Source organism: Spea bombifrons, chromosome 2, assembly GCF_027358695.1.
Source record: "Spea bombifrons isolate aSpeBom1 chromosome 2, aSpeBom1.2.pri, whole genome shotgun sequence".
In the NCBI taxonomy this organism is placed as follows: Eukaryota; Metazoa; Chordata; class Amphibia; order Anura; family Pelobatidae; genus Spea; species Spea bombifrons.
This window is the reverse complement of record NC_071088.1, coordinates 104,175,111-104,200,535: the sequence shown is the minus strand read 5'-3', so window position 1 is coordinate 104,200,535 and position 25,425 is coordinate 104,175,111. Positions and strand designations below refer to the sequence as shown.

At 35.4% G+C, this 25,425-nt stretch overlaps 1 protein-coding gene across 3 annotated transcripts in view; it reads right to left on the bottom strand.

Moving 5' to 3' along the window:
- Positions 1-9,721: 9,721 nt before the first annotated feature.
- The window catches only part of PCDH9 (protocadherin 9), an 807,764-nt gene continuing 792,060 nt past the window's right edge, over positions 9,722-25,425 (bottom strand). For all 3 annotated transcript variants that reach the window (XM_053455420.1, XM_053455422.1, XM_053455421.1), the window contains exon 6: positions 9,722-11,728. In XM_053455420.1, coding sequence (XP_053311395.1) covers positions 11,355-11,728 — 374 coding nt within the window. In that variant the 3' untranslated portion in view covers positions 9,722-11,354. The remainder of the gene's footprint in view (positions 11,729-25,425) is intronic.

Here is a 25,425-nt window from a genome sequence, read left to right as displayed (position 1 = left end):
CCGGACTCACCGTTGGGTTTGCATTTTACAGTACATTCATTAACCAATTCTTCTGCAACAGGACCAATAATCCACCAGATTTCATTGTAAGTATTTCAGTGTGGAAACATATACATCTAAGAGGAGAACAGAAATACGAAATAAACTTTGTTGCTTATTTTTCTTTCTTTCATGAATTGAGGACATTTGTTAAAGCTTGAGTACCCAACTATTATTTTGATATACAGCATGTAATGTGGTAAAAAAAACGGTGTACTTGTTCTTTTAATATCTCAAGGAATGGTTACACCATTAATATGTGGAATTAAGACATTAAGATATTTTTGTGAAATGTAAACTTTTATCGAAAAAAAGGCAGGAAGAAACTGAATTATCACAGTATATAAACATATTTATGACTTAAAATACAGTCTTTACATTTTTTTGTTACCACAATGTGTTCAAATGAAGGAATTAAAAGGAATGTAGACATCTTACACATGATAACTTTGCTTTATATTAAATGATTTTTCAAGAGGCACAATTCATTAAAAGGGTTGGTTGTTACGACACATATAAATTTGAAATACATGCCAAGAGTGTATTCTCTTTAACTGCTTCACTTTTTAATACATCCTGGAGGTTGTTCTAGGAAACAGGTTGTGTGTTTATGTTGAGTAAGGGATAATCATTATTTTATCCTTTGAGATAGCATTGGAATTATTTTATGATTCTCTACCTTTCAAATATGTAACAACTGGTTATTTCACATATTTTAAATGTTATTAGAATTTTAAATTACTGCACTAAATAATGACGTAGCCATATATTGTTATTATGGCCCCAAATATGTTTTTGAACTATCAAAACTATTTTTATTTCACATCTAAAATGCCATTTCTTCCATATTGTATTATGCAGTATTTACTGTTTGAATTCAACCCAATAGATGATGATTAGCTGTCTTCTTCACAGCATATTGGTCATATGGGACTTTGCCAGATTTATACTTCAACAGACGGTAAAGTGTAATTTACAGGATGCTAAGATATGCATAACAGATGATCTAATCAGTTGTTAATTCATTACAAATTACATCATAGTATGCCATTAAAAATCTAAAAGTAAATATACAAAGCATATAACTATTATATTATTTTTTGTATATGATGACCTCATTAATTACTTGTTACAATTGATTTTTCTTTGTTATTTTTAAAGACACCAGCCATATTATTCAGCTCTTTCATGGAACGGTTCCAGTTCCCTAATACCAATCAGGATGAGAGTATCAATTCTGCAAAAATTCCTCCTTATACAAAAACAACTGTATAGTGGAAGTAGCTAGATTCAAATTATATTCACATTGGACAAAAAGATGAAAAACACAATGTTCACCAGCTAGGGACAATAATGCCTTCAAGTGGGCCATACAGTTTGTTCAGATTGAGTTTGTTTTATGTAATTTATTTATAGGATCACTTGAAGGGCATCGTTCTACAATGCTATTGAGATTTTCAGATCTAAGTGATGTCCATGTGTTGAATTTTTGATCTGACATAATCCCCCTAGGTGTAGAAGTGTGTGTTACTAAACCCTTGAAGAGGAAGAATGCCAGCCTTATGGTATCTAGTCTGCGAGATCCTCTGTGCAAGTACTTAGGATTCACTTGCTTTCAGGGTATGCTAGAAACTAATCTTAAAAAACAACCATGCTTTAACTGAATATTCAATGACATCATAGTTTCTCTTCCCTTCGTCCAAAATCCTACATTTTAGAATAGAGATAATATGTCCCAATATTCCAGGTATGCTGTTTGCTCACATAGCTCACATCTCAACATCAGATCAGAGCAATTATGTTGGTTCTTTTTTTTTGGGGGGGGGGACAAAATAAGCTCAGTTTTAATTAACAGACTGTATGAGTTCACATGACCTATGTATCCCCAGCTGATGATAGCTCAGGGAAAAGTTACAGAAATACATTGATGTCTCAGGTGTCAGGAAACAATATAAAAAAAGCAACATTGCCTGTACTAAAGTGTTTGCTAGCCTCCAGCTTAAGTCAATACAATTTGCAGTTAATCTTCATACAAAAATGTTGACGCCGACCATCACCACTGCTTTGGCTTTGTCTGGCCCTTCTGGAATGAGATGCAGACTTTTACCACACATTACAAATTTGCAATTTGCTCAAGCCACTTAACCTATAATGCTGACACACATTACCACATTTTTGGCAAGGAAAACTTTTTTATAAGGATGGACATCCTTATGTTTCCACCACTCACGGACTTCAGAAGTAAATTATATTACCAATTTGTGATGGATTGGTTTCATTTCTCCTTCACTCGGGAGAAATTTACACATTTTTCAAAAATGATTTTTTAGCCTTTTTTTGTAGCCAGGTGTGCAACATTAACAAATACACCCGTTTGAAAATATTCTACAAGGTGATACTTCACACAATAATGCAACCAGCCTAATTAATAGACTGAATTGTTGGAAGGACATACTCTCCATCCTAGGCAGGAGACATAGGACTGGGGAGACAAGGGACAAAGAACATCTTTGGTGAATGTTTCACTAAGATACATCTGCTATTTCTAGCTGTATATTTTCATATAGATATGGTGATTGGAGTTGAACTTTTACTTGGTTTATTAGTTAAATATTGTATATATTTATCAGTTTTTCTGATCGGGCTTTCGTTCGGGCTGCTGTAGGAACACATCCTTAACCATTCTTGCAGCGTTTCATAGCTATGTCAACAGTCAATTATACTTATACCATAACAATCAAATGGAATGTTTGTGTTTATAGGACTAATGCATTGGTAGCTATGTCAAACTTTAAACCAGAGTCACTCTTTTGTGTAATTTTTTTTTGTGTAAAAGAAAACCAATTTATTTTATCTAATCAGATTTTGATGAGGTTTATACATGTCATCGAATGACCCTTTAATGTGAGCTCAGTATTGGGTTTAGAATGTCCTTCCACTTTTAGGTACTGTATGGAAACAGTTGTGTCAGTTGTAAAGATTATTCACTAATCTTTTAGTGAATTTTAGTAAGCTAACATTCTAAACGTCATATATTGATATAATTAGAAGAATGCAAGGGGAAGTAATAAAGAATTCATCAGAGCTTGACAAGTAGGGTATCCTTAAAATCAAGATTGATATGCAAGATACCCCAGTTTCCCCTTACATGAATTAAATATTTAAAGACACATTACTACATTGAAAACATATTGGGTGTATTATTGGGTGTATTATTAATGCTAAATATTTAGTTTTTATCAAACAGTATTTGCAATTTCTAGAATAAGTAAAGAATGTAATAATAATAATAATAATAATAATAATAATAATAATAATAATAATATGGACTTTAGAACATAGGTATAATTCAAAAAGCTTTCTATTTTTTAGGTCTTTGTAGGTCCTATGAGTCATGTAACTTTTTATCCCAAAGTCAGGGAAATATCCCACAATAAAAAGTGTATTAAAGAAATAGAAAAGTGACGTTTGTTAGCTGTCTTCTTATGTTTAAGTTTGTTTAGTTTGCATTAATTTAATATTTCAAACCTGTTTTGTCACATTTCATTGGATGATTTAAATATGTAGTTAGTTCTGGATACTTTGGTACTTAATTAACAGAATGCCACATGGTGATAGATTTAAGAGTCAAAATAAAGATTGTTTTTCCCCTTTTGCTGTATAGTTCAAAAATAATTCTCACCAAAATGCATTTTGAAATACACTACAGAAGCTAGAAACTTTTGATAAGTATCTTTTATTTTTTATCATTTTTTTTGTTTAATGCACAACCCATCTTTTATTTGTGTTTTCTGTTATTTTGAGTGGTTGGGAAGTATACTATAGTGTTTGCTGTGTCACTTATTTGCTACACATTTTTTTATGACTATAATTAAAGCTATATAGCTACTGTATAGCTATATATATCTTCTAGACCAGTGATGGCGAACCTATGACACGCGTGCTGACACGTGTAGCCATTTGGGGTGACACGAGCAGGATTTCCTGCGATTCATCCTCGGCTCCTGCACGGCCGCCGAGGATGAAAGAATCTGTGCTGGAGGAACGGGGCGGGGGGGGCTGCTACGTGCAGTAGCGTACCTAGCGGGGGGCGGGCGGTCCGCACCGGGTGCCGCTCATCAGGGGGGTGCCAACTTGCCGGCACCCGGCACCCCTCCAGAGACGGACAGTAATGTCCGCCGCTGGAGGAGCAGGCTCGCAAGGGAGCGGTATCGAAGGTCTTTAACAGACCACCGGCTCCCTTGAGTGATTTTAAGCCGGTTCAAGGATTTCCCCTGAACCCGGCATAAAATCACTCAAGGGAGTCGGAGGTCTGTTAAAGACCTCCGATACCGCTCCCTTGCGATCCGCGCAGCAACAGCTGTTGTGCGCCGGGGTTTGTTGTCAGATCCCGGCGCACAACACTGAAGCCGCGCCCACCGCTGTCCGTGCCCTCTGACCCGGAAGAAGACAGAAGAACTGAAGAAGAAGAGGAGCGAAGAGCAGGAAAAGGAGCTGTAAGGAGAAAAGAGGAAAGGTAGGAAAGCATACAGTGAGAGTGGATTGGTATGTGTGTGGATTGGTGTATGTGTGTGGATTGGTGTATGTGTGTGGATTGGTGTATGTGTGTGGATTGGTATGTGTGTGGATTGGTGTATGTGTGTGGATTGGTATGTGTGTGGATTGGTGTATGTGTGTGGATTGGTATGTGTGTGGATTGGTATGTGTGTGGATTGGTATGTGTGTGGATTGGTATGTGTGTGTGGATTGGTGTATGTGTGTGGATTGGTGTATGTGTGTGGATTGGTGTATGTGTGTGGATTGGTATGTGTGTGTGGATTGGTGTATGTGTGTGGATTGGTGTATGTGTGTGGATTGGTGTATGTGTGTGGATTGGTATGTGTGTGTGGATTGGTGTATGTGTGTGGATTGGTGTATATGTGTGGATTGGTGTATATGTGTGGATTGGTATGCGTGTGGATTGGTATGCGTGTGGATTGGTATGCGTGTGGATTGGTATGCGTGTGGATTGGTATGCGTGTCGATTGGTAAATGTGTGAGAGTGATGGGTGTTATGCTGTACCATTTCCAATGTATTTTTCATTATATAATTATGCTCTAAAGTACATCATAACTCCCATCACTCTATACTGTTCCATACAGTGGCAGAGCTGGGAGGCAGAGGCCTTGCACCCCCACCGCAGGACTCCTGAAAGGTAAGTAGTTACTAAGCAGGTATGTTAAATAATTTGTTTTTGGTTTATTAAATACAATTATATATTGCAATTATACATTTTTGTAGTTTAAACTATAAATTGCGCAAAATTATGTTTTTTTGTCGAAGTGACACACCACGCGAGTTATGCTCGATTTTTTGCCGATTTTTGACACACCACGCCAAAAAGGTTGCCCATCACTGTTCTAGACTATGTTACAGCATACAATGCGTTTTCCTTGTAGATAGAAAGCTCACAAAATGACCTGCATAGGTTAAAATGCTGCTTAGGTTAACATATCATTCAATTTTAGTTAACGTTACATTTAAGAGATTGGGTGAGGATGATTTGAATGTAACAAGGGTGATGTGGAGAAGTCATGACATGGAGAATGGATGTTTTTTTAGTGGTCACTTTAGAATTCACTACCAGTCACGAGGACTGGTTAGTTTTTGAAATGTCACAGTTTTTTTTAAATTGAATTTTGGAGTGCCCCCTTTCTTTGCCCCTATCCTCACCTCCATCTTCTTCTGTAAAAACAGAAAAGTATTTAAGCAGTTGGCTAGATCTTTATCCTCATTTATATATTACATTTAATTTGTCTTTGGTTTAATTATTCTTTGTTTATGGTTTCTTCTGCCACTTATTTATCTAAGATTTTATCAGTCTTTTTGTTAACTTGGCAATTTTCTTTACCGTGTTTGCAAAGGAAAATTTGTGAGTTACAACTTGCAAGTAGCTTGTGAGTTACGGACTCCATGGATTGCTTGCATTTTCCTGCTTGCATGAACCACAGTCTCCTGTAGTTGAGTGTATAGGAGTGCAAAAGCAAGATGGCAAATGTCTATTTGTGAGTTTGTCAGCTGCAGCTTTCTAGTTAGTAAGCTGCAGCTTTCTATTTAGTGAATAGATCTGGAGATTGCTATGGTTACGACTGGCGTGGAAAGCCTGGAAACAAAGGTTATCAGGCTGTGTGTTTTTATCTTTGGAGCAAAGCTTACAAAATAATTATCACCGCAAATCTCTCCGATGGTCATGCAGACTTAACAAACACCTGGCCAGTCCCAGAGGTTTATCTGTGCTTTCATCGTTCACGAAAAAGAAACCACTGCCCTGTGTATAAATAAATCTCTGCGGAGCTAAGATGAATGCTGCATGACTTTGAGAATGGAATGCTTCCAATAACCCTAACACCTGGGGATAAGCCAGCCTCTGTCTCTAAATGAATATTTACTTGTTGACTTTATTATAATGCAGCTACTTTTGCCAAATTCTTTTCCCTAAACTTCATTATTTCCTTAAAAAAAACTAATAATCTTCACACAAATGGAGCCTATATTTGTAATAACATTTCCACTGTTCGAACACTGTTGAGTAATACTTTGGACATGTCATTTTATTCCTCATTGTTTAAATTATAAGCCAAATATATTAAAAAGTTTCCTTATTTCATCTAATAAAATTTTGTGTATGCTTGTTTATTGTTTTTTTTTCCCAACTGTTTTTGAATGCACAAAAAGAAAATATTTCATATTTACGATTTCACATAATTACTTTTACCATTATCATGTAGTAATTCAAAAAGCATATTTGCATCAAAATATGTTTTGTTCATTTTATTTGTTTTGTATTGAACAACACTTCTGCTTTATAAATTAGATATTTTTATTCGTCCAGATATATGACAATCCTAAATCACAACCTAATCATTAAAACAGCAAGGTTCGATAGTTTAATTACAGACCTGGACACTCAATAAAGCAGTGCACACTTCTAATTAAGTGATGGCTCGTTAATATTTTACAATGATTTAATAGTGGATACGGAAAGACTAAAGAGAAATACTAGCAAGAGATCCAATGGTTCTGCTTTTACAAGCCGCTCAGTCTGATGGCATATCACAGACTCATTCTTTTATTGTCCTTTTTTTCTTCTCTATTGATTTGTGAAAGTTTATTTAATGTATGCAAATGTTAAATACATACTTTACCCTGGAATTAATTTGAAACACCCCAAATGTAATGTTAACGATATTGGTTAACTCCTTTACCACCACTGATAAGACGGACCACCTACTTGATATATTTATATCTAGAAAAGTGACCAGGAAACAGTATATTATTGCTAATTGGTTTATAAGTCTGGCATTTAATTGTGAAGTTCCATTGTAGAGTCACATTTTGTGCTACAGTGAGCTCATAAAGAATTAGGCTGAAAATCATCTAGAAGCCCCTTCAAATAGGATTCATTTCTATTTTTAAACTCCTCCCATCCCACTGTGTAGGTGAAAGGCGGGAAATGGCATTCCTGAGGACTCATGGTTTTTAAAGTACATTTATTTAAACTTATTTTTTTAAATTGTCAGGTTGGATTTTAGAGCGGCAGTCAGGGCAGGCAAGATAGGCGCCTATAGTCCAGATGTAATGATGGCACTCTGAGGACTCAATTATCAATTTTTCGGTGGTCCGAGTGGTGAACACTGTAACTCCCTGTGGAGTTAGGGAGACCGTGTAGGAGTAGGAGGTAAGCATTGGCTGGCATCTTTGGCGGGAGGCGGTTGTTAATGGATTTTCAAGCACAGGTCATATGAATAACTGTTACATTCTCATAGCACTACTACTGATTAGCCAAAAACTGTGTCTATAGATACCTAGAATGTACATATCCCCCACGCAACTTAAAAGTTATATAATGTTAATGCAAAATCACCAACAATGTTGCAACCCTCCAAGTGCCTGAACAACTCACTGGTTTCTCCATGACATTTTGTTAACCCATTTAGTGGCTTTTGTTCCAGTGACCGGACCAGGATAATGACAGAATGCTGTGCAAGACACTGGCCGAGCTGACAGGTCATGAAGCAGACCTTATCTCTCTCTATACATAGCAAATGCCCCTAGGCACCCTGCATCAGTCCCTGCCCAGGATCACAAAATATCTAGGAAAAAAGACAGAATCACAATGCCAAACTGGAACTGAAGTCATAACTTGTGCTGTTCAATGAATCCTGGAACCTGACGTGTGTGACAGCTTTAATCTGGGTGCTAGTCAAGTCCTGTGGATGCAATCTGGGTGCTGAGTAAGTCCTATGTGTGTGCAATCTGGGTGCCAGGGCTGGCCTTTGGGGGATGCAACCTGTGACCCATGCCTGCAATTCAGGGTTTCCATGCATTATTTCCTTGATCTATAGCTCAAATGCCGAGTTTTAGTTGACGTTTACCTGCAAGGCTGGGCTTGTGTGTTTTTCAGTTGCTATATACCTGCTATGTTTCTTTGTGTTATTGATTTACTCTATACCTGAAAATACAGGGATTGCATGTCCATGTGCTGTTTATTTGATTTTTATCTGAACTACATGTGGGACGAAAAGACACACTAGCACAGTGAAGTAGGTGACAAAGGGACTCTGGGGGTGTTGATGGGAGGCGCCAAGGGGGTGGCCCGCATAATGCACTTGAACACCTAAGCGCAGCCCTACCGGTGGCTGCTGTGTCCCAGCTTCTCTATTTTGTTACTCGGGGGGGGGGGGGGTCATGTGTATCATACACTCACATTAAGTTTTGCCTCAAGTGGCAAAAATCCTTGCACCTGGCTGAAGTTGAGGTCATACAAAGTTAACTAAACTTCGCATTAACTTGACTGCAAAGATGAATTCACTAGCATAAACACAAAAGCAACTCAAATAGTACTAAATGTTTAAGCTGCTTTGTGAGTCATAACATGCACTGGCATATTCTAGACTATGACTAGGTCTAGGCAGACATGTTTTTGCTCAATGGAGAGCAGGGAGATATCTGGTCTGCCCAACTGGCTTATTTATACTAAGGATTACTATGCCTAGCCTAACACAGAGCCTAGCATGAATATGTTGTTGATGGTGAATAAACTGCATTATAATGTCAACAGTAAACATGATGTATTCCAAAATGCAAACAAGGCAACAGATAAACTTGTATCAACTCATTGTTAGCCATCAGACCATGGGGAAACCATCTATTTTGCATGATGATAAAGATCCCCTTAATAACCAAAATGAATAATAAAGCAAAATATATTTGGATATCTTTAAGACATTGCGTTGTATGCCAGTCGGTCAATTCTACATTTCTCTAACCTGAAAAACATTGAATAGTAAATATGTCTTTATTTTTTCTATTTACAGGCATGATTTTGTTGTCTGTTTACTAACTATATTCATACAAATCCTCTCGTTTTCATAATTAACTGTTTTCACAAGTTTATTTTAGAAACCTGTACATCTATATCAATCTTTATTATTGTGTCTCTACCTTTTTTTTTGCACACTAGGAATTCTGTAGCTTTTAATAATTTGCTTTCAAGAGCATGTGACAGATTTGGGGGCTGAAGTCATTGTGATACATCGAGCCCATTCACCAACCAGACATTTAAGATTAACAATATATTTACAGATAATATTTCGTGGTTTTAGGTGGTATGAGTCTAAAAGGAAAGATTAAGCACGGTCGTGGGTTTTAACACATTTATTTCAAGAGCTAAATAACTGTAAATAACGTTGAACTGGCAAAGCAGTAACAATATTAACTGGTTAGATACGTATTCTGTCATAATCATCAAACAACCCTCACAGACTGACATAAGTACTGCAATAAGCAATGCACCCCACCCCTTTTCACGCCTATATTGTGGATAAAATCGTGAGTTGCTATACACAAAATATATTTTTTTGATTAAAAACAAATAACCATCCAATTAACAAACATTTTCATAAATGTTTAACTGTGGCATAAGATATTTTTTTTTTTTTTCGGTAAGGAATTTAGCATGCTTTTTTTTTTTTTTTGTTAGCTTAAATTGTCTGTCATGCCTTAACTAAAACCTTGATAGAATGTCCCAATTTAGGTCTACGTGCAACTGAGATCCTATGAACATCAGAATTCACTTTTGGCTTAACAGTTACATAATATCTGTTCCTGCCAGGCATTGGCCAGTGAATGATATTAACAAACAGTATTTAACAACAAAAAAAAATTATCTAACCATTCCCGCCAACTGGCCTACTAGGAGAATGCTTGGTTACACAATGGAGGCACAACACATTAAATAGTTTGTGGCTATGGTATAAAAACACTTGTGTTATCACAATACACAAGCAACAAATGCTGTTATATCAGCAACATAAACTGTTTTCATATATAGTTTCATTTTTTCCAATTGCATTTGTGTTTTGAAAGTAGTATCGACGGATACTAAATATTTTTAAATTGTTACATTATAATTTTTATTCTATATATATGTTTTTTTTCCGCTCCTTTGTTGGTTTAAACAGAAAGAAAATTAAAGTGCATTTTTAGAGAACAGTTTGAATTGCCCCAAAAAACAGCATACTTTTCTAGCACAATAGAAGCAAGGCCTTCTATACGTTAACACAAGTGTTTTGAAGTTACTTGAAGTCGTAACATTATATGTTTGACAGGTACACGGAAACACGGAACACTGAAATTAAACAAAAAATCTGATAAAACAACAAATTAAAATGCAATCTTGACAAAAAAGTATGCTACAATATAGATATATATATGTGGCCATAAAATACACAAGGTTGTTAGTAGTAACTTGTTTCTATTTACAGGTATTTGAACACTGATTGACTTACAAGTGTCCACTAACATTATTAATAGCACAATAGGTTTCGTCTTTAAAGATTTAGCTGGTTTGTTGTATGATATCAAGTATAAATGTCCCAGCACATATAATCAACATCAAGAGCACAAATCATCTAATTATATATGCTTTTCAACTACCGCAATCCACACAGAATTCTTTTTCCCTATAGCCATATAGTTAAAACATCTCCTGCAGTCTTTAGCAGCAGTCCAGGGTAAAGTAAAGATTTTTGAAACCAAAATGAAAAACTTGTTTTTAACTTGATTCACCAAAAAAAAAACAAAAAAAACCCCACATCTAGAAATATTGTATTCATAAGGAGTAGAACACCACGGTTTAATAGTTGTAAAACAAATGTATGCATATTTTTGTTATATGAAGCATAGTTCTAGAGGTCTACTCAGTACGTGAAGCTCTGACACACAATATTAGCAAATCTATTTTGGCTAAAGTCACTGGTCCGAAAACACATGTTTATAGTTGCTGCTCCTTTGGGCTATCCAAAGCACCTGAGACTTGCTTATAAGACTTTAAATTAGCCAAAGGAATGTCATTCATATGATTCCCACTGCTAAAGTGTCCATCACTGCTTCCATATTGATTTCGGTCGTTGAATTGATTTTTGTTGCTGTCTTCTTTCCAGGTTCTTGTCAATGTGTGCCCATTAACCAATTTGTCTTTTTTAAGCCAATCCTTTTGGGGTGCAAAAGTGGAAAGAGGTGATTTTGGCTGCTGGTATGAACCAAGACTTGGAGGCATCCAGCAATTATCAGAGTGACCTAGAATCAGGCATTCTTGAGTACACATTTCTGTAGCTTCTGCTAATCCTCTTGGTCCAAGAGGTCCATCTGTGACAAAGAGAGAAAAAGACAAAAACAAAAGCATTAGTTATCAATAAAGATTAAAGGACCTGGTCAATCGTATTAGGAAATATTTAACTGCTATTAAAAAATAAAAAGAAATATTGTAAGTAAACCTCTGTCTTTATCCAATACTTTTATCTCAATCTATGGCAGGATAGCTGTTCCTTTATTTGTGATTTATCTTCAATATTGACTCCAACTCATTAGGCCTAATATCAGTCATGATGAAAATGCTAAGTTAATGATCTAAAGAAGCTAAAATCTAAATGAATGGAAAATAAGGAAAGGCATATAGAGAAATATTGACCTCCATACTACCACTCCCCTTTCTAAATACCCTATATTTCTCCCCACCTTATTCTCTCTAGAATCTAAATTTGCGAGCCGGAACCCTTTTACCTAATGTATCTGTTTGCTTTAGTCTATCAGATGTATTGAATAAGATATATAAATTGTATAAGAACCGCTAGGTAATACTTGTGTTTAGAGTATGTTTTTTGGATTTATTGGATTTAATAACATAGCAGTGTAGGGATATCCAATGATTGTATCGGGTGTCTTGATGGTTCCTGATGTCTTAGTGATTGAAGCTTGCTATGCACTCAAGCCACAGATCTTATGTGGTAACAAATATAGGCGACTAGACTAAAGTCTAGTATTAGAAAGCAGACCTGAACTTCTGTAAGTTAATAAAAATGAACCCTAATTTCACTTAAGAAAATCAAATAAGTTTTGAATTAATGTATTTAGATGTGATGTGTTTGTATGTATTTGTGTTAACAGCTCAATGTTTCTTTATATTTTTTTTTAAAGATTGCTTTTTGTTATTGCGTTATAGCCTTGATCTCTTTCCTATGTAATTCCATTAACTTTGGATTCATGATTCATTCTGGCATATGAATTTGAATTACTTTTTAAAAAATCTCCTTTGAAATGCAGGGTGGCTTTGAATAGATTTTTATAGCGACACATCTTAATAAAACATTTATACATACTTTGCTTTCTGTATGGTTACTTAAAAGGAAATCTATTTAACCTTGGACATCTAAGTGCTGAAACAACTTTACTTCACTAAAATAAATAGAATGTCAATAATAATGCATTATAGAAATATAATAGTCGATGTGTTGATGTGTGCACCTTAACTTGTTCCTGGAACATATAAGTGGAAACGTTTATGAAATAGTTGCTTTGTGCTATTTCTTATAAAATTGCTGGTACACATCCCAAATATGTGACACATGGATTTTTTTCTTTAAAAAAACTTTTAGCGTGCTGTATATTACATGTTTCAGACAATGGGGTCTATTAATTAAACAGCAGTTTCTTGCACCAGCAGACCCGCACATGCTAGACAAAAGTAAAACTTGCAAATTCACTACAGTCAACTCCCCAAAAAAATAAAAAAAAAGCTTGCAAACATTCTCATGCAGTATATGTGAGTGTATGTGAGTGCATGCAAGTTTCAAAAAGCAGGCTACTCGCAAATTTACTAATTTCCTGCTTTTCTAAATACAAGTTAAACACCAGAGGGATTTGAGGTCACTTGAGAGACCTGCCTCCCCCCTACATTAAATGGAAAACATATAAATAAATAAATAAATAAATATAAACAGAATGGGGATCATCATCATCGCTATATCACTATAAACAACTCTCTCCCTTTCCTCCAACTTGTAGTTGTATGCCCCTTTATACTGCCCCCTCGTCCATTGTTTTTTTTGTTTCTTTTGATTATTCTTCATATTTATTTTCATTTGACATGTATGCGCTGATCTTTATTGTTGTCAAGCCCAATATCCTAGACACACACCTTAAATCCTTATCATACTTCATTGTGATAAACAATAGAATAACTCAGTTCTTTTCACCTAGACGGATTCCTTTTTTTTCCATATTTGATGAACCGGCACATCATTTTGTTCAGGAGAAGTAGGCCTTTTCTTTTAAAATCATAGCAATACATAAAACATAATGATTATTACTGATAATAGATAAAATAAAACCCTATAAAATAGAAAAAAAAATGTGCTTAACATTTCTTCTATACTGTAGGTGCCACGGCTGTAAAATTAACCAATTTATGTTCAGAAACATCTCCTAATTACAATTATACTCCCCAAACAAATATATATTTTTTAAATATTATATATTTTATTCAAGAAGGCTATAGCTTTTCGTATTTTTAATACTATTGACTTACGAGTTTGGGGGTAGTGATTTTTTTCCAGGAGCCTGCATTGCACAATATGTGCAATCTGCCAGCAGAGGGGACAGTTGGACATTCCTGCAAGAGTGTAGGAAGACCACATTAAGTCTCACCCTGTCCTCCATTGAATTTCTGGTGGTTGTCAGTAGACCAGATCATTGTTACAGATCATTGTTACAAGAAGAAGTCTTGGTCTTGAAGAAGCCAGGGATGCTTTGGTAGCATCAGGGAGATGTCCCTGCTACTGTAACAAAGTCAGGACATACCAATACATCGTGATGGATCATGCATCCTAAGGGGTGCAAACACTTTAATAATTAGCCCAGTGTGGTGTTTGAGCATGGAAAGGAATCCAAAATATCACTTGACTGACAACAATGGCAGCCTCCAGGACTGCAGATAAAGAAAGACCTTTGGAGAAAGTGAGATAACACTTCTTCTTTGTGAATGATAACCTTGCATACCGTATACAAGGCTATGTTTTATGCTCATGGAGAAAAATATTTTTGCCATTGGACTTCTCCTCTAACTAGATCTCCTCATTTTATTGATGGCACATCGGCAAAGTCTTTAGTGTAATTTGTTAACATTACAACTTCTCAGTGAAATTGACAGAAAATATAATCATCTGTATGAAGACATATTAAACGGTAATAAGGACAAAATCTACTGAACGGTACTCAAAGCTCATGTAAGTCAGTATTTCAAATACTGCTGCCAATACCATATATTAATAAAGAGAACTTCAACGGTACTAAAACTTTATTACTTTTATTAGTATCAGGTGTTTGTCATATTATATATAAAGGTACATGTACTGTTTTTCTTTTTAGAAAATGTTAGTGCTAAGCAAACTAATGCCTCTTTGAAAACATCCAATTTTCCCTCTATTCCTCTGACAGTTTCGGATGTTGCCAACTACTACTGTTCTCTGTGCTTAATGAACAGTCAAATTTCAATGCTCCCTCTTAATAACAATGTTCTGACATCTCATGGATTTTTAAGCACTTTTGAAAAGTACAATGAACTTCAAAGGCAGGACAGAGAAGTCAGGTACCTATATTCTATGAAGCTCACAGCAGCTGGACTTTTTAATGAGGACTAATTCATTCAAGTAAGGGCTGACAAGACGACAGAGGGCAATACCCATCCCCCAAAGAGTAGCCACCAGGATGTCTAGAGTAAGAAGGGTTTTAGGTGCACTTTCCTTTTATAGATTTCATACAATCTCTTTGTGTAAATGTGGACAGGAGAGTGCACACAGAAAATCTTCTTTGACAGATGTAATTAAGGTTGCTTTATTACTGGGCGACTTGGTTTGATTTGTCTCCTGTCTGAACGTTGCTGTTGATTTCGGCGGGAACACTTTCCTGCCACTGATTGGCTGTTTCAAGCTGCCACAACGTAATCATCTTGGGTAATGCATCATGGGTCAGGTTATGGTTGTTTTTTTTTTTCTATGATATCAGAGTAATGTATAGGGAAGTATTTTTAACATGACCTGGAGTGAGAGCTAAAAAAAATACACTACTTAACAAACACTACCAAGAGGGTGTCCACAGGATAAAAAGGGACTGTGTTGTAAAGCAAAGAGGAAAAAAAATGTTTGAAGCTCCTATTTGAATTTTTTAATTATACTAGAATGTTTTTTTTAAATGACTGGATGATACTACATATATGACTTTATAAATAATGTAGACAATGTTCAAATTGGTTGGGCTTCCAGGGATCACATGGCAAATAAATATTTCCAATGTTTTTTTTTTCATTCTAGCTAAAGCTAAGAAATAATTTATAAAAAAAATGTAATTAAAAAAATTATTTTATCCACTTGAATTTAAATAAAAAAAACGTTTTTGACCATTGTCCACACTACCAACAGAACTTTGTACCATAGTGTTATAGTAAAATTTAAAACAAGAACATTATTTTAATTATTTAAAATACTTGAAAACAGAATATTATTATTATTATTATTATTACATTTTATTTATATAGTGCCAACAATTTACACAACACTTCTTACAATACATATATTCAAGGGGTATGACAAAACTAGAATTGGCAGACTAAGACAAACCGACAAATATTATTATTATTATGAGTCCCACCATGAAAATGTTGTTAGAAAAAGTGGACATCATTGCGATTTTAAACTAATTTTTGTACCACTCTAATTAAAGTTAACAGTTGGCAAGCCGTTGAAAGTTAGATTGTATCCAGATCTTTAATGTATATTAAAGCCTTATTTTGCTAATGAGTTATAGGAACTTGAAGTGTAAATCTATTTAATAAATATGAAGAAATGCGCTCTTTACATTTCATCTGAGATTTATGTATAATAAATCTGGTGTTGATATTTTTAAGAACTGAAAGAGATAAAGATAATCATAAATTGTAGATTAAAAAGGATGATGTCGTCAAATGTTAAATAAATAGATAACATACCCAGGATTTGGCTTCTAGAAATTGATAAATCAACAAAATGCTTGATTCTGACTGCAAACTATACATTAGCCTTCGGCAAAGTTTGTTCAAGTTCAGGAAGACAGAAACACATCAGAAACCTTTCTCAATTGAACCTACATGGTAATCAGCGTGTAATAATTTTCAGTAATGTGTCAAGGTAGAATTGTCTCTAAACAATTCTGGTTGATACTGGATTTGTGTCTATTTGCAAAGCAAATTGGGATATCAAGTAATAACATTCAGATATTGTTCACACAAGAATCCCTGAATCTGTAATGTTACATAGGGAGGTCTTTGAATGGGTAACTCTTCTCTGCACTGGGATTTGTACATTGAGTCTTGCATGGTTTCAAGTTCATTTCATGAAGCACTTTCTAATTACTGAGTTTAGGTATTAAGGGCACACTCATCGCTAACAGGTGTACAAAATCAAGCACATAGGCAGCTATCTCCATAGACAATCATTGGCAGAAAATGTCATACTGAAGAGCTCAGTGACTTGGCATAGGATGTCACATTTGCTACAACTCAAATTGTGAAATGTCTGCCAGTCTTCTATAGCATCACACGCTGTGTGTCAGGAGCTTCATGAAATGGGTGTCCATGGCCACGCAGCTCCACACAAGCCAAAGATCACTATCTGCAATGTTAGGTGGTCTAAAGCACACCACTACTGGTATCTGGAGCAGTGGACACTTGTTCTCTGGAGTTATGAATCACTTTACACTGTAAGTCTGACAGACGAATCTGAGTTTGGCAGTTGCCTGGAATGCAACTTTGTGGCACCATTTTGGAGAAAGCACTTTCTCATTCAATGGTCAATTTGCCTCCGTGCACAAACCAAGGTCTGTGAAGATATGTACATGGTTTGAAGACGTAACCCAACTGAACACCTTTGGGATGATTTGAAGCGTTGATTGCAAGCTGGCTCAACATCAGTGCCCAAATTCAGAAATGCCTTTTAGGTTGAATGGGCACAAATTCCTACAGACCACTCCAAAATTTTGTGAAAAGCCTTCCCAGAAGATTGGATGCGGGTATAGAGACAAAGGTATGATGGTCAGGTGTTCATATACTTTTGGCCATATACTGTACATTCAGGTAATGGTCAGGACAACTGAAATGTAAATGTTAGGTCCATAATATCCACAGGGGCATTAGTTGGTATATGAAGCAGTGTTATATCATTTAATTTGCCTTTTACTATCTACCTCTGTGTTTTTCTAAAAATATATCATAAACAGATGAACAGATAACGAAAATCTATAAAAGCTGCTTACAAAGTTACTCTGCAGATAAATATCTCCTCCGAATAGGAAATGCAAAACATTAGTCTGGAACATAGGGTGTGAGGGAGTAGCCTTACAAACCCTAATACATAATCCTTCCCCCTTTGCACATAAATATAGAATATATAAACATTACCCTTTAAAGTCACTATTGTAAAAACATGTATAACAATATATAGTGTAAGTCTTTTGAAGATGCTCAGCAAGTTAAGAGAATAACAGCATTAATTGGAAGACTGATGGTTGAAGAATTTTTATATACAGATGACACATGAGTGAGCAATTAAAAGTGAAATAGATAATTACAAAGTTATATTACCTCAAAAATTACTGAATCATTTCCTCAAATCTAGTATAACTCTTTGGGGGTAGCAAATAGCAACCCATAAGTACACTCAAGAACATCATACCTATTTAATGTCAAACTTTTCCCATCAGCTTTGTCCTAATCATCTGTCCACCGAGATAGTTAGTTACCAAGAATTCAACATTTGAGGAAGAAACTGTTCCAAAAATGTAGTTATGCAGAAATTAACAATTTTATTCTGGAAGATTATTATGCTTGTAATGAACGCGTTCATTTATTAAGCAGCAAGTTCAGCAGCAGTGAGTTGCCTAAAGTAACCCTGACATTTATATTCTCTTTAATGAATCCAGTGTAATTAACTGAAATGTTAAAATACTTTCTTGTTGGACAAAATTTGGAGAAAAAAATCCTAATGTCAAGATTGAAAGAAAAAGAGTCAAAAACGTTACAGAAATAGCACATATAAGTCTGTAATTTATTTTCACTTCAATGTACTCAAAGTAATGATATTGAAAAGGCATAATTTTGATGATTACTTACAATTTCACTGTTCTTGTAGTAGATATATAGTGCTGCGCTGCTTAATTATTTGTAGGGGTCTTTTTTCAACCCTGAAAAATGAAGCCAGTAAACTCGTACTGTTTCACACTGATGGTGACATATTTGATTAACTAAGCTGAGATACAATCTTCTGTATAAGGCTCTACCTCAGCATGTCCTGCTGTAAAGCACAGCACCCAGCAAAAGTATATGCACATACTGCATATTTAACAGCCTACATCAGGGATTTACTCATTCTCCTTTTGAGTTCTAACACTCATAAAAATGTTTTCATACTACAGCTGTTTCCCCTCGGGTGTCTATTTTGCTAATGGTATGTATGTTCAACTGTTCTCCATTTAGTGCCTAAACAATTGAAAGTTCTCAGTTGGAACTTTATCAACTACACACATCCATTAACTCTTTTTAATGCAGGAAGGCGCGGGGCTCAATAGTTATTTAAAATGAAGGTATTTAAAGTGAATCAGAAGATTATGAATAAGTATGAATCATTTTAAAATGACATTTAATTCACTACAGACAATTAATAACTAAAGTAATGTTTTTGCCTTAAATCAAAGTTTTTCACATGAAAAGGTTACAACATTAAAAAGTATAACTAATATTAATTCTTAGAAGACAGGTGTTGGTTGAAATAATGGTCGAATTCTCCTCAGAAAGAGTTTCCTTTAATTAGATCATGCGCATAATCGAGACAAGGCACACAACACACAAAAGTCGAAGCGTTGTCTAATTACACATTAAGATTACATGGTTTATATAGCATCTTATCTACTTCTAATAGCATACTTCTTTCTGATTGGTTACTTTTCAAGCAGGTTACACCTCTTTAAGCTGCATAATTAAGAATGGCCTAGACTTGACCCTTTGCACATATATATAGAACAACAAAGACTAGGCGTGTTGGCGGGAACTCGTGCATATATCATAGACTAGACATTCTCTGCTTTCTTATGTCTTTGTCAGGAATAATATTTACGATAACATAAGCATTTTTCTAACAACAGGTTACATAAATAAGCATAAGAAATACACATAACAAAATTTATAGTGGGGTAAAAGTGATGGAAAACCCTTACACTTAAATTAAGGTATAGCAGAAGCATTATTAAACACTAATCTATACCCAACAGACAAGCGAGAAGGCTTGGTTTTCCCTCAGAAATCTTGTGGTGCTGTCACAACCACAAGGGTATGCAAATAAGGTTAATTTAAGTTTGTTACTATACTACTGAAGCCATCATAGTAGAAAAGGAGGTTTATCAGCTTCTCCTTCTCAACCTGGAGTGTTCCATGTTTGACCCTGAGTCTCTGATGGAGGCTCTCCTTATCTGGGTCTCCATTACAGTTTCTGCTTTCACAGGACAGGGGAGAGGCAATTGGTCAAACCCACCCCATCTGCTTCCCACATAGCCCCTGCCCCCTAAAGGGTGTCACTTTTAACGAAAAAAAGGTAATATCATTTATCTTTTTTTTTACTTTTTCAGCCCATGGACATGACATTTTTAAAGGGTTCTTCCATTTGTTTACACTAAAACATTGATTGTTCCAAGCTGGTGGACGACGCTTTTTTCTTCCAAAGGCCACTAAAATCCTAGCTATAAATAATAATAAAGGCTTAGAGTGAATAGCATCACAGTCTAGCCTCTAACTTCCATTATTCCGTTTGGAATGCATTTGCATGCACCAGGACATTCAAAGCCTTTACAGGAATAAAATCATCTGACCATGTTTTGTGAAGATGATATATGTTGGAATTTCTTAATGCGCTAGACAATGCATTTCATCAGCAGACGTAACAGAGAAAGGTTTTCTCTCATTTTATCTCAAAGGGCAACATTCAGCTGTAATGAGTTTGTTTTTTGTTTTTTGGAGATGTGCATATTTGCCGTTCTGTCAGACTCAGTTGTCTAGCACTGTCCTTTTCCAAAGCAAGATAGACTCAATCACGGAACTATCAAAGACGTTTCCACAAAACATCCCTCTAACACGGGAGCAATCTTTTAAACATTAAAAATGTCCAGGCAGTGAGGACTTTCAGGCCGAAAGCTGCATGCTGATGAGCTCGTTGCATATTCACTCTTGGCACATGTCCTCAGTTTATATGTATAATTTATTTCTCCAAGATACGTTAACTAAGGGCACTTGTGCTAGTCCTTGACACATTTACTGAGTAGTATACCTTGATAGATGTTGGATTTAAATCTCTATTTATACACATGGTTTCTTGAGTGATAAACAGGTTATGTACATTTTAAGTGAGAATAAAACATTTATTTTTTAAAATGTACATAGAAGTAATATACATAAACACAAATTCAAGAAAATAAGCACTCACAGGGATTAAATTTTCTAGTAAAAAATCACATATTTGAACCATAAGTATTGGAGATGCCATCAGGCTATATGGCCATACATTGCATAGCCTGCACTATATCAAATTACCCTGATTGGTGAGTCCTATCTCATCCTAACATAGCTGTACTGGTTATCATGGAGGTGAATAAGTCGGACTACACTGCACCCTTCTCTGGACACTATTAAAGTGGAGCCTGTGTGGTAGGTAGGGTGCTTAATTCAGAAGTCTGTTTAGAAACAGCAAATATATAAAAAATATGAAAATGGAAATGTAGAGGTGTCGCTAAATTGAACAATATGTGATATTAAATGACCGTATTGCTCATTTCGGAGACACAGAGACAGCCTCTCCCTATTCCCCAAATTGGAAGGAAAATCCAATCAATAAGCAATAAGCAAAAAAAGAAATCTCCTATTGGTAGGTTACAGCATCTAGTGATGCTCAAGGAAGTGTAAAAATGGGCCAAGCAGTCTTTTTTTCATGGCGTTCTTTGATGACGCCATGTAGCTCACAGTATTCTTTTTGTATAATTGTATTTTGGATCTAAGGATAGTCATGTTATTTAAAATTATTTTGGATTCTATATTTTTGACTTCTATGTTCTATGTTATGTTGAATTTATAATAAATGAATTGCGTTTTGAATTCTTTTTGGCAATGAAAAAAAAGCCTACAAAGTTGTACCTACAGCAGCCATTTTGATACTTGATCACCTGATGTGAAAAGGTAATTATTTTCTTGGATGAACAACGTATTTTCTGTTCTTTCAGATATAGTTAGCAACTATAGATTTTCTACTGCTGATAAAGGTGGGTTGTTGGGGAGCTCAGCAATTCTTTTCTGCAATTGAAGGAACAATATAATGGTGACAGGGGAGCAGTGAAAAATATGTCAGATACTAAAATCTACAATAACAAAATCTAAGGTTGCAGTTAAAGAAAAAAAAACATGTTCTATTAAAGGTGTTTGTTCTTATATAATTGTATGTTATAAACACATACTGTGAAAGATAATATATCGTAATTTTTAGCATAACTATGAAAGTAATTACTTGCTGCAGAGACTTCCGAGATTTATTTCACACATATCTGCTTGTTTATATTCTGCATTTCCAGATTCCAAATTGCATAAAACGATTAAAATCAATGATTATCTCACTTTTTAATACCTAGTTATTCATGGGGCTATAATATTTATTTATAATATTATTGATAGTAAACCTGGACAACCAGACCTTGTATTTTAATACTCAGTGTGCAGCTGGGCATGTCCCTCTGGTGGCCATATACCCATAGAACCCAATTGCCAGTTAGAGCTTGCTAGTGACTTAAAAGTCCTCATCCACTTGCATATAACTGATAACTGATATTATAGAATAATGTGTTGATAATTGTCAGTGACAACTGAATTTCAAGGTTTATTTGTATACAAAATGAACCGAAATGTTTTAGTCATAATAAATCCAAAGACGCTATTTGAAAGTGGTCCTGTCCCACTCGGCATGAGTGACTATGGCTGGGAAAAGAGTCTGACGTCATCTGGGTCAATCCTAAGTAATTTCTTGTACTAGTTGAATTACACTGATATATATTGCCCTCTCTTCATGACACAGCACAGCCAGGATGGACAGATGAGCTTGTAGAGATTGTTAAAGCCTAGTTGTATGGTTTGGAGTTTGAGGCTGTTTTTGGCAGAGGCAGTCCTAATACTTTCTGGTGAATATGAGGGAATGGTGCTGCCCTCACATGGTGGTATGAGTGGCAAAAAGATTAATTGGAGAACGCCAGTGCATAGTAGTGTTTCACGCATAGAATTAATTTTGATATACACTGGCAAGGTCCACTTATTTAATATAATATGAATAAATGCTCTGGCCATTATATCTGCATTTTATGTCCGAGTGGTTGTGTGCATGAGTTTTTGTGGCGTATGGCCTTAAAGTGAAACGTAAATTGAGGATTCCACTAGTCATGGATTAAATGTTTTTGTAAGTCTATTTTCTTTCATCACGTTTATTTTCTTTCACTAGTTTTCTGGATTTCCTGCAGGCGCACACCTCAGTTTCGACGAAGGCAGAATGAAAACTATTGAATTTTTCACTTCACCTGTAGACCCTAAAGGCATTGAATGCAAAGGTGGAACAGAAGGTTCTGTTATGGAATCTTACGCAATGGCTCTAACATAGCATACGCATAGAAGTGATTCACCAGTTAATACTAGTTATATTACCAGTAGTATTTTTTAATACAAATATTTAGTCTTATTTTAGTAGTTGGCTTCTATAAAAACAATTATTATACATTATAGGGCAGACTAGACGGACAGATTCTTATCTGTCGTCACTTTCTTTGTTACTATGTTTTTATAGTTTATTGACTCAGAACTGGCAATTGCTATTATCATTGGCAATGTCACTCTACTATATAACTAACATAGATTTGACAGTACATAAGAACCATTCAGCCCAGTATCTAGTCTAGACTCAGACCTTAATCAGTCCTTTGTCTTGGCTTGGATTCAGGATACCTTCATGCCTATCCCATGCATGTTTAAATTCCCTTACTCCCTCTAGGGCTTCTGCTTTTTCATTTATCTACCACCTCCTTACATTACATCTACATATTATTACTCACTAATGTGTGTATTGAGAAATAAAATGAATATGATCTAGGGTCAACTAGAATGAGCAGAATACAACAAGTTATGGGAAACTCTACTAATACGTGTGGTTATTCCCTTCAAAGTCATACTTTCACAGTACAAACAGGTTTAACACACATAATCTGTTTTGTAGGTTAAACAACCTAAACACCCCAAATTCCATTTTCAGTTTCTACCCTAAGTTAGACCACATATAAGGACTAAATAAAACACATTCATCTTTGTTATTATTGTTAGATGGAGCCAAAGGTTGAGTTACAAAAAATATTCACTAGTACAAAACCCTACATCACTTTGTCTTGATCTGGGAGTCCAAGGCTTGAGGCGAGGAGTACTTTCCTGATCATGTTCAATACACTTGTAATGAAACAGTTAAATAAAACAGTAAACTTGATGTGTATATAAAATAGTAGTTGTATGTGGTCTTGTAGCTAAATAGCCCCATTGTTATCTAAACGGGACTGTCATCACTAACTTGACCAGAAGAGTTCTTCGATTAAACCACCAATGACGTTTAGATGAAATTGATTCTCTCCCTCACTATATTCAAACCCTAGATCCGATATTATCCCTTATTATTATCCCCCTATAGTAGTCTATGTAGTCTAGTCACAAACATATTTTAGGCACATTCTAGGTACATGATACCTCAAATAAAAGCTTAGACATCTAAGACTGCTATCAAATTAGAATTGCTTATTAAAGCTTAACTGGCCTTGTAAGGATGAGTGGTCAAAGAAACATTATTTGAAGAATAAAATACATTCAGAGCTTCATGTAACAGGTAGGTCATGACACCAAGCAAAGAATGATAATTATTCTAACTAAAACAATGCTTAAATATGAAAAGAATGTAGCCACTGTCATATCAGCATAAAGAACAAGTAACCTTTCCACCTTCTATTCGTGTTAAAACTGTACAATAAGCTGGACCTAATTCATCCTTATTCATATTCTCAATTACTGAAAAGCACATTTACCACCACCCTCAATGATTAGCAGTAATCACATTTACACTGATCACCTTGTCTGTTTGATATACAGTTGACAGTTCTCTGGGGGCTTTCTAAATGCAATTGAATGGTAGGCTCTACTGTATCGTATAGGGTTTTTTTTTCCTACACCAGGAGTTTGTGAAAAAAAAGAACTCAACTTACTAGGTAGTATGAATGATGAATCACATTCTTCTTCCCTAGCAAGAAGGGCAATAGTATTTGACCCTACAAATTATAAAAATTGGACAGCTAACAATTTATAGTTTCCGGCTTTATACAAATATTCGTTTGTTTAAACAGCTCACTTAAATAGTTAAATGGTTTTCATTTTGCAGATAGTTTTCTATTTTCAATGTTTTCATTTTAATATTATAAGCCCAAGTTATTTTTATATGGAATTATATTAATGCATATATTTACAAGCATCCTTTACTTACGGTTATTGTAAGTGAAAATGTACATATGGTTATACGTCAGGGGCTGTCAACAAGTATCTCACCAGCTGTTGTAGTAACAGATCCTCAGCTATCCAGTTGCTGGCTAAGGATCCACAATTGTTGTAGGTCTTTAAGAGTAAATTCTGTAAATTGTACATTGTTTGCCGTCTTACAATTAGTAAATCACCTTACATAAGGCTGCTTAAGGACAAGCGTTATAATGACTGTGACTAGCTTAGCGCACCGACATTTTTTCTTTTCCCTGTTTGCACATATTTGAGGTTGTTGGCTCCTCATCAGTCTGGTTGCAGCTTGCTGTCCAGGGGTTAATAGGGAGGATGCCTAATTGCACCTCCCCCAACACATTAATAAGGTTTTGGTAGCAGTATAAACTGT